The 10,390-nt window shown below is 34.0% G+C and overlaps 1 protein-coding gene across 2 annotated transcripts in view; it reads left to right on the top strand.

Moving 5' to 3' along the window:
• LOC107665583 (collagen alpha-1(XIX) chain) overlaps positions 1 to 7,911 on the top strand; it is a 41,564-nt gene extending 33,653 nt beyond the window's left edge. For both annotated transcript variants that reach the window (XM_016456504.1, XM_016456503.1), the window contains exons 18-21: positions 1,241 to 1,307; positions 2,327 to 2,470; positions 5,613 to 5,690; positions 7,211 to 7,911. In XM_016456504.1, coding sequence (XP_016311990.1) covers positions 1,241 to 1,307; positions 2,327 to 2,470; positions 5,613 to 5,690; positions 7,211 to 7,305 — 384 coding nt within the window. In that variant the 3' untranslated portion in view covers positions 7,306 to 7,911. The remainder of the gene's footprint in view (positions 1 to 1,240; positions 1,308 to 2,326; positions 2,471 to 5,612; positions 5,691 to 7,210) is intronic.
• Positions 7,912 to 10,390: the final 2,479 nt, after the last annotated feature.

The raw sequence follows: 10,390 nt of genomic DNA, 5'->3' as shown, positions 1-10,390 counted from the left end.
GATCATGTGTCACTGAAGACTGGAGTAATGATGCTGAAAATTCAGCTTTGCATCACATAAATAAATTACATTTAAAAAAAATAATCAAATATAAAACTGTTATTTAAAATTGTAATAATATTTCACAATATTACTGTTTTTACTGTATTTTTGAACAAATAAGTGCAGCCTTGGTGAGTATAAGAGTTTTTATCTTAGACTTTTAAATAATACACACACATATATATATATATATATATATATATATATATTGTTTTTACTGTATTTTTGAACAAATAATGCAGCCTTGGTGAGTATACAAGTTTTTATCTTAGACTTTTAAAAGGTAGTGTACAACAGCTTTCTGTGAAGAACAATATAAATTTTGAGTCATGATCATTAATTATTTTGTGAACTGATTCATTGAAAAGATCTGACTCAAAAGTACCTTTTATTTCATGAATCAAACATCACAGCTTCCTCAAAGTTTTATGAAAGTGCCAAGATTTTCTCAGTGAATAACAACTTTAATAGTTTACAAACAGAAAATGATGCTAGACTCACCAAGACCATCTCAAAGCAAATATTAGGACTTTTTGTTCCAAGTTTAAATGCATGCAATCATTCGCTTTCACTTTTTCTGTACACTTTGCACTGTGTTGCTACCTAGCAACCTTGTAAAGTCGCCCTTCCGTGACACTGTCTGCAAAGCTTTTCATGTGGATGTCAAATTGGCGAATGACGCTTGTGTTATTAGGTATGTTAAGACCCTGACACGAGTCATGTTAAAGGGCTTTTAGACTGATCGCTGAATCTCCACACTCTGAATATGCATTAGCCCATTTCCTTTTAACCCTCCACAAGCGTTCAGGTGAGGGATATGAGGATGCTGCGCTTGTAGCCCGAGGCACAGAGCGTCGCAGGGGCCTCTGAGCGTTTGACAGAATGGCCTTGAACTGTGAAAGGTATGTTTTGGATTGGAAGGAAGCGGTTTGTTTTCCTATGAGATGTTCTTCAAAATTCAGGCCTCCTCCTGTGCAGAGCAGTGATCATGAACGGCAAGATGCTTTGAGGAGAGATGGTGATTACGCCACTATGTGTCATCCATCCCTGTATCTCTGAGAACGCCAACATTTCTCAGCATGAATAAAACATGAATTGCTGCCATTTTGTAGCTGCACTTTTTAATCTGCAAATCATGTTGTGCTGATGTTTGTTTTCCCTCTCTGCCTTCTTTTTTCCCTTTCATTTCTTCTTGCAGGGTGATACAGCTGCCTTGGAGGAAATTAAAACATTCATCCGAAATGAAGTATTGCGCGTATTTGAAGGTACATCATCTGCCGCTGCTGAGGTGTTTTGTTGTGGTCTCCACCGGTAGATAAGGATTTTTTTTTTTTTTTAGCTTTCAGTTTTTTGTGTGTCTGTATATGTGACAGGAACTTTGTAAGACATTTAAAAGACAATCATCAACACTAAGTGTATTGCAAATAAGCTCTTTACTAGGGGACTCCAAAAATAAGAACAGTTTAATATTAAGTGTAGTGACTTCTAATGTGTTACCAGCTTGTGTTTTATTGTCCACTACCACAAAAAAATGACCTTAAACTTTTTAAAATTTTTAATATTATTTTTTCATTAATTTAATTTAATGTACTGTAATTTAATGTGGATGGATGGATGGACGGACGGACGGACGGATGGATGGATGGATAGATGGATGGATGGATGGATGGATGGATAGATGGATAGATAAAAACAGTTGTCAACATTAACAGTATTGCAAATTAGCTCTTTACCAAAGGTCCCCGAAAATGAGAATTTTATTTTATTTTATTTTATTTTATTTTATTTTATTTTATTTTATTTTATTTTATTTTATTTTATTTTATTTTATTTTATTTTATTTTATTTTATTTTATTTTATTTTATTTTATTTTATTTTATTTTATTTTATTTTATTTTATTTTATTTTATTTTATTTTATTTTATTTTATTTTATTTTATTTTATTTTATTTTATTTTATTTTATTTTATTTTATTTTATTATTTTATTTTATTTTATTTTATTATTTTATTTTATTTTATTTTATTATTTTATTTTATTTTATTTTATTATTTTATTTTATTTTATTTTATTATTTTATTTTATTTTATTTTATTTTAGGGACAAATTAAAATTTTGTTAACTGACAGCTCTGTTCTGACATTATATTTATTTTTTTTTATTATTCTATTTGTTTTTTGTTTGGTTTTTTTGCAAAATGAGGGACAAATAGAAATGTTGTTAATTAACAGTTATATATAAAATAGTAGTATAATTCACATTCTTAATTCTGCTTTTTTTCAGAGAGATTTTCAGACAGTTACGCTTTGCTACAGAAGACACCAGCAGCCATATTAGCCGCGCAGGGTCGACAAGGCCCTCCAGGGCTACCTGGTAATGATGGCTCCCCAGGACCCCCTGGAGAGCCAGGATCTCCAGGTCCCCAAGGTAGGAGCCAAAACCCAAAAGACTAAACATGTTACGGACCTCTTTACGCTGCTCCTACGATGGTCTCGTCTCACAAAAACCCAGATGCACAAGACTGTGATTATTTATATGACTCATCTGTTTCCCCAGTATTACGTTTTTTTGCTTGCTTCTCAAGGATTCCAGTTTTTCTATCTCTCTCTTGGTGGAAAATAGTGTTGATGTGTATGTATTTTTAGTTAGCTATACTGCGTCATTTGCTTCTCAGATTGTTAATTGAATTACACTGAACTGAGTGGGTTGAGGTAATTTTGCTCTTTAGGCCAAGTCAAGCTTTGAAACTCAAGTTCAAAGTAACCTAGCTCAGAAAACTAGAAAATGAGCAAGACGGTCCTCACAAAAGTCATGCAAAAATGGCCGCTGATTGCGATATTGGGTGTAAGGCGTTCACAGGAATCTTGCTAGCTACGTCAGACAAGAAAGAAAGCAGATAGCTGCATGACAAAGTAGCATATGGTGCTGAGAGCCTGGCGGGACATATGAAGACGGATGAAGAACCGACCCAGAATAGGAGAATGTAATATCGCCCTAGACAGACTTGTGAGAGCAAGAAAGATAAAGAGAAGAAGTGAGCAGATGGAAAAAGCCACGCAATATCTCACTTTGTTGGATTAAGCCCAGCCCCCCCCCAAAAAAAAAACGAAGGGGAGTGAGAAAATAAGCAATTCTGAACATTCATCAAAGACTGGCAACTAACGTACTGCTCCTCTAGCGTTTCTCATCAGTAATGACTAGCAGTTCGGTTCTGCTTCTTCTGTCTGAGTTCTTATGATGTTTTTCAAGATATAAGACTATGGTGTGTACATTTGAACTCTAATAAGTGACGTCCATGCAAAGAAAACATATGTTATGTTGTGAACATTGCATTATTGATATCCAGATTGTGTCAATGCATTTTTAACAGCAGGTGAAGCTCTGAAAAGCCACTTTGTATCACTTTACTGTGTATTTGTGTTGTGTGGCACATTTTACTGTAGACTGTGCTTTGGAGATTGCTGGAGAGGAACATTTCTCCACAATGCGAGGTGTCAGGAGGAAATTAAAAACAGGAATTTTAAACTCCTGCTTAGTCAGAAATTCAGCAGTTTTAATTTGTCAGATGTTGATGTTGATGATGAAGTTTGCGGGTAATATTTCCTCATTATTTTTCGTCATCCTCTGCTGGAGTCTGTCCTCCTTTGGAATCCTCAATTTAACCACTTTTTTTTCACGTAATATGCTAAAATGAAGAAAAATATCTCTGCAATCTCGGTCGCTTTACACATCTGAGTCACATTAATTCCACTCAGGGTCAGTTTTCTTGCGAGTTAAACTAAATGAGAATTGGCAACGTTAATACGTCTTTGTATCCTCTCTTGTGACCCGAAAGAGGTGGTTTTGCTCGAAAACGCTTCCAAATGCTGCTCTTGAATTTAAATGCTTTTGCTTTATGTGATTTTTGTGCCATTTAGCTTTACTTGTTCATTTTTATTTAAAATGTGTTCTTAAAATTAAATTATTTACTGTATCAAGTTTGATGTTTCTTTTGCTCATGAGCCACATATATATGGTTCATGCAATTTGAGAGTCATATAACATCATAACATCTAAAACTACTTATGCAACTATTTTACGAAGTGTTATCAGCCATGCTTTTGTGTAGCAAGTTTTTTGGGATAACATTTTTTAATCCCTTTGCAACTTTTTGTATTTAAATCTTCTAGGGTGATGAAATGCTTGGTTTCAATAAAATGTATCTAATTCATATTTTAAACTCTTTTTTCCTGCATGCCAAGAACATACCCAATTATACTTATTATGCTGTGTGTGCAATATTATATTAATGTCATTTTATGCAGAGAAATGTACCAGGATTTTGATAATCTCAATACAACATTTTTAAAGATTTTTTTTTTTTATTTGCTACTGGTTTCTATGAGCAAATCTGCAAATTTTATGGAAGTGCGAAGCCGTTTTAAGATTAATTAAATGTAAATATATTTCTATGTAATATTTCATGTTTTCATTCTCATTTTTCTTCCTCCACAAGGTTGTCTTTTTTTCTGAGTATGAAAAATTATTTTAAATGTCAGATCTTCGAAAGATGACAGTTTGTAGATGTTGCTGCAGGCTGCATTTCGCTAGTATTGTATTGCAGCTCCCCCTGCCGTTTTTTTCCCCCGTTATAACTGTGCAGTATGAACTCCCCCTCAAGCAGGGGTGGTAATGCAGTGATTGTGAGCAGCCACAGGAAGCCATGATGTGATGCCGCAGGTAGAGTGCCGTCCGTCCGTGGAATGCCATTGCATTGGATGAATGCATCTGAAGGTGCCCGGACACACTTTAGTTAGTTTGCTTGTGTAAGTTGCACATGCAAAAACTGGTACTGGTGACACTGTCAATTACTGCATTATTTGGCATCTATTGGGTATTTTCTTGTTTATTAACTGCTACAGTGTTTCTCTTTCAGGCTAGACTCGGTCTGCCTCAGAGGAAACGCATCACTAATGCATGTGTATTTTGACTGGAGGCAGTTTTCTGCATGCCATTATAAAGATTGGTTTCTTACTGAGTGTGGGAAAACAAGACTTAAAGATCAGCATCAGCTAATGTGTTTTTGTTTGTTGGTTTGCCTGCCCGCTGCGTGTGACATGCCGTCCAGCACTGTCAGCATTTGTGGTGCTCCTTAAATACTTTGAAAGCGTGTTTCTGATAGATGGATTTGTCATTACTCCTGAAGGGCTTAGAAAACTGTCCGAGTTCTGAAGGATCTGAGACTAGTTGTGTAATACGGCAGATTTGGACAGGGCCTTATGTACCGTTTCCACCTGGAGGCCACACTTTTATGGAAATGCAAAGTCTGAGATGAACTGAATCTAGAAACTGTTAAGATAAAGTATGTCAATGATTATTCATTTAACAAAGTACTTATTAAATAGTGTAGTGATGCTAAATTCTGCCTGTTAGTAAAAGGTGGTAATAATGGAATACAGTACAAAGAATTATAATAAAATCATTATATGACCATCACTCTCATAATCACTCCTGCCTGCATAGATTTTATAAAGGATGATATATGTTCTGTATATCTGACATTGTGTATTTGTGTGTTTTAACCCTGCAGGGTATCGAGGGCAGAAAGGGGAACGAGGTCAAATGGGGTTAGGACTTCCAGGAGCTCCAGGCCCCACTGGCCCACCAGGTAATTCTGGATGAACATTTTAAAGTTTGTTGACTTTCTATCTGTGACGTGTATTTTATTTACCGCAGAAAATAATTTCGATTATATATGGGGTTTTTTTGTTGTTGTTTGATTTTTGAAAACAAATTAATTAAATTGATAAAAAATGACAAAAAGACCTTTATATTGTCACAAAAATTTATATTTCAAGTAAATATTGTTCTTTTCAACTTTCTCTTTATCAAAGAATCCTGATATGAAGTATCATGGTTTTTAACAAAAAATATTATTCAGCACAACTGTTGATAATAATAATAAGGCATGTTTCTTAAGTTCCAAATCATTACATTAAAATGATTTCTGAAGGATCATGTGACACTAAAGACTAGAGTAATGGCTGCTGAAAATTCAGCTTTGCCATCACAAGAATAAATTACATTTTATAATATATTCAGATAAAAACAGCCATTTTAAATTGTAATAATATTTCACAGTATTAGTGCTTTTATTGTATTTTTGTAAATAAATGCAGCCTTGGTGAGCATAAGAGAATTTCAAAAACATTTTAAAAAAATCTTCTCAACCCCAACCTTTTGAAGTCCTTTGTATTTTTGCTCTAAACTTTTCATGGTGTCTTTGCCTATAGGTTTCCATAGAATAGCTTTGTTTTTTAGAAAATGAGGAGTAAATTGAATTATTTTTGGACAGCATGCCTCAGATACTACCATTGGACCTTAAGATGTGTTTAACCCAGAATATTCCTTTAATACATGAGCCGTGACACCACGTAATGAGTAGAGATAATTAAAAAAAACAAAGGAACTTGTTGTTGGTTATTGCTTTTAAGAGTGAGAGGTACATTATCTGTTATATAATAGCATGGATAGGCTAGATGGACAGGCTAGATCAAACTCATGTAGAACAATAGAAAAAAAAAACCTTGCTTTGTGTTTTTGTTGGGGTCCGGAAAGGCTTGTAAATACATTTCCGTGATGGCCGTTCTTTGCACTTTTCACACTCTTGAAATCTGCAACACACAGATAGAAGCAATTATTTAAATTGGTGCTTTAATGTTTTACTTTTTAAAAGCACAGGCAGATAATGGCACCAAACTAAACTAATGACTACGGCATTCTTTAATGAACGGCCCTTTTATAGAGGTACAAAGTGCTCACTTATTGTTCTTCAAATGAAAAAATACAAAAGAGACTTTAACTGGGGGTTCTTTATAATTGCACGGCACACTGTTATCAGCGTATGCTCTGATTTCCCTCTTTCTCTCATCCTCTGCAGTTAAAGGGTAACAAGCCCATAAAAAGAAGTTTTATTGTGTTTATATACTGCACTATTTTGCCGTGATCACTCTACAGTAAAAGTGCCTTTAAATAACAGTGTTTACAAAGGCAAACGTCATTATCACTATTATTACTGCTCATAGAAATCACCAGAAAACCAGCAACTGCATAGCAACACCTCAGTAGCATGTTTTGAAAAATTTAGTTCATTCTGGTATTTACTACCTGTTCTTGATTTGTCTACAGGCTCAACCGGAATAGGATTCCAGGGTCCCAAAGGTGCTCCGGGGCCAGAGGGAAGATGTAACCCCAGCGACTGCTTCCATCCTTACGCCAGATGAGACGGCTAGAATCTGACGCATCCTCATCAAAACCCGATTAGATCCTGGAAACCTGTGAACCAGCTCATCTACACAAGCATTAAATCCTATTGAAACAAACGTAGGATCCCTGCTGGAGGAGAAGAAACACACAAACGTTGTCCACACAGAGCAGCCATTACTGGTGAAGTCTTTTCATCATTTATCTCCGTTTCATTTCCCATATTTGTGACCAATGCATTTACTCATTTCCCATGTTTTGTGGGTATGACGTGAGAATTCAAATCTCATCATTACACTAATCACACCGGACAGGTTTATCTGAGGCGGCGTGGTCATGGCAAATGCAGGTGGAATGAGAATTTACATTTGTTTATTTTCTTCAAGCTGTTGTGAAGTTGAGTTTTGATTCAGTTGTGATGGCTCTATGCAATCTAAAATAGAAAACGCGTACGTTAACAAATATTAAGTTAATGTAAATAGCAGACATTGTAATTGTTTTTCAGACATTTAATTTTGAATTTTTTTTAAATAAGTGTACTTTCCAGCCCTGCGGGAGGAACATTGCTTGAGTAGGGAGTTATTGTCATGATTATCACCTCAGACACATATATATGCATTAAAACATGTGAGACCACTAGTAAAATTATAAACAATTAAACATTTAAATTTAATAATTCATAGTAAATAAATTATAAAGTAATAATGTCAAATTTTCATTTATTGTTTTGTAGTGTGGTATTTATTCTATTATTTATTTAATAATTATTAGGGATGCACGATATTATCGGACCAATATCGGAATCTGCCGATAATGGCTTTAAATGTAAATATCGGCCAGATATGAAACATTATGCCGATATGTCGTCGATAAGAGGAATACGTTAACTCACATGTGCTCAGGGTGTGCTAGCGATTAGATCAAGTCAGCATTGTGGCTCATTCTTGAAGCAAAGTTTTGCCTGAATGGTGATTAGATTCACTGCTTTGGATCGCTGCATTTAAACTGAGAATGCAGGTACAGAATGACTTGTTCGGTGTATGATAGAGTAAACAGTAATAGCACATGCAGCGGCAGCCTCCCCTGGGTCCTAATGTCCGCTCAGTAAGGAGTTTTAATTCCGTAGGGGGCGCTGTTGGCCTACTTCTAATAAAATGAAAGCAAAATGCACAATAATATTTAGACTGTGTTTCTGATTAACTAAAGCAGTAATTGATGCCATAAAATCATGAGTATGTTTTGATTTAAAGGTCAGAAGCTATAGCTTACATGAACAAAAAAAAATCATAAACATGACTCTTTAATTCAATAATTTTATATACTGATTTATTCATTAATGTTATATTTTTAAACAAATTATGAGCTCTAAAAGATTTTTTTAATTTTTCAACTTTTTTTTGCTTTAGGCCATTTACAAATGTTAAATCATAAAATAAAATGTTAAGGTTTCCACTGCATCTTTCTGAAAAAAAAAATGCAGTGATTAATATATAGTTTATTTATAGTTATTTTCAAATCTTCAATGTACAGTCATTATAAAAGAACTTTATTATTGTTTATTTTATTCTAACAAATAAGTTCTTGTTAAAAACTAACCAAAATTACAAATAATTATATATCGGCTATCAGCCAAAATGAGTTGAAAATGATCGGCATATCGGATATCGGTAAAAATCCAATATCGTGTATCCCTAATAATTATAAATAAATATATTCAAAAATATTTTTAATTACAAATTATGTAATCCGCATAACTCAAGTAGAACAATTATAACGACGAATTCAAATGCTAAATATCTCTTAATCATTTCTTGTTCATTTAGTCTTTATTTCCAAATGGCAAAACTTGGTTAAGTTCCATGTTCTATAGATTTTGAATCCCAGATCTTCAAAGTGGTATCAAAGTTTTGATCAAACACAGCAAAGAATGATGAAAGAAATAATTGTATTGATTTTGCTGTGTTGGTCAGTGCTGGTGAGGTGAAAATTGTTCATGATATTAATAAGCTTTAATTGTTTACAGGAAAATAAGCGCTGTTCCTTTTTCTGACTGTTTAAACACCTTCATACTGGTGTTGTATGTATATTTTGTTGTGTGCCTGGTTTGTTTTTCCTAAGAAAATATGTGGAGTGATTTTTATTTGCATTTGAATATATTTATCTTTGCATTTGAATATATTTATCTCCAATTTCTTTTGCTTTGTATGGAAAGCGTCCTTCCATGTTACTTGAATATTTTTTATAAGACGACATCTTTGTCAATTTCATTTTCACAGTTTAACAGATGGCAAGCCAGTTAACTTCAAACTTTGTAGATTTTACTTTTCATGGGCAGCAATGCGTCTTAAGACCATGTTTCTGTGTAATGTAGTTCTTTATTTATTTGTGTACAATTTTAGGATTGCAGTCTGGATTGAGTTTTTATTTATTTTATAGATATCTGTAATATCTTGATCCAGCATCAGTAAGATGAGATTTAGGCCTACTGAAGGCGCATATGAGTCATTGAATCTTTTGACTTCATCCATCTGGCTCTGTTGTGAAGATGAAGGTTGCTGGAGTCATGTGGACGGATGACAGTCTTCCCAGTCTCCTCCATTACAGCTTTCTTGCTTTCTCTCTTTCCTTCCTTTCTCCCAGGGTTTTTATGAAGGTAAATTTAAGACCAAGTAAAGAAGTAAACCAAGTAAATAAATTGAATGGAACACAGTATGTCAATATTGTCTTGTATTAGCAATGTTTCAAAGTTTGGCAATACAACTTTTAACAGATCTCCATGATTTTTTTAATTCATTTTACAAAAACAAGCAAACAAGCAAAAGCTTATGGCTTGAATACCTCTGCTACTGAATATTTTACTTTATCGTCTGATCACACTGCAGAAAGTGCTGTTCTTTCTAAGTATTTTTGTTGGGATTTCCAGTGCAAATGTCTAAAGATAATTTACAGTACTTGACAGGCAAACGTACATCAAATAAGAAGTCTTGTTTTATGAGAAATTGATCAGAAAGAATTGAGTTTATATGATTAAAACAAGAACAATAACTGCCAGTGGGCTCAGAAAAATCTGAAAAACTTAATTGAAAGGGAAAAACAAGTTTTCAC

The sequence above is a fragment of the Sinocyclocheilus anshuiensis genome, unplaced genomic scaffold (genome assembly GCF_001515605.1).
Source record: "Sinocyclocheilus anshuiensis isolate Anshui unplaced genomic scaffold, SAMN03320099.WGS_v1.1 scaffold407, whole genome shotgun sequence".
NCBI lineage: Eukaryota > Metazoa > Chordata > Actinopteri > Cypriniformes > Cyprinidae > Sinocyclocheilus > Sinocyclocheilus anshuiensis.
This window is presented reverse-complemented; position numbering and strand designations above follow the sequence as displayed.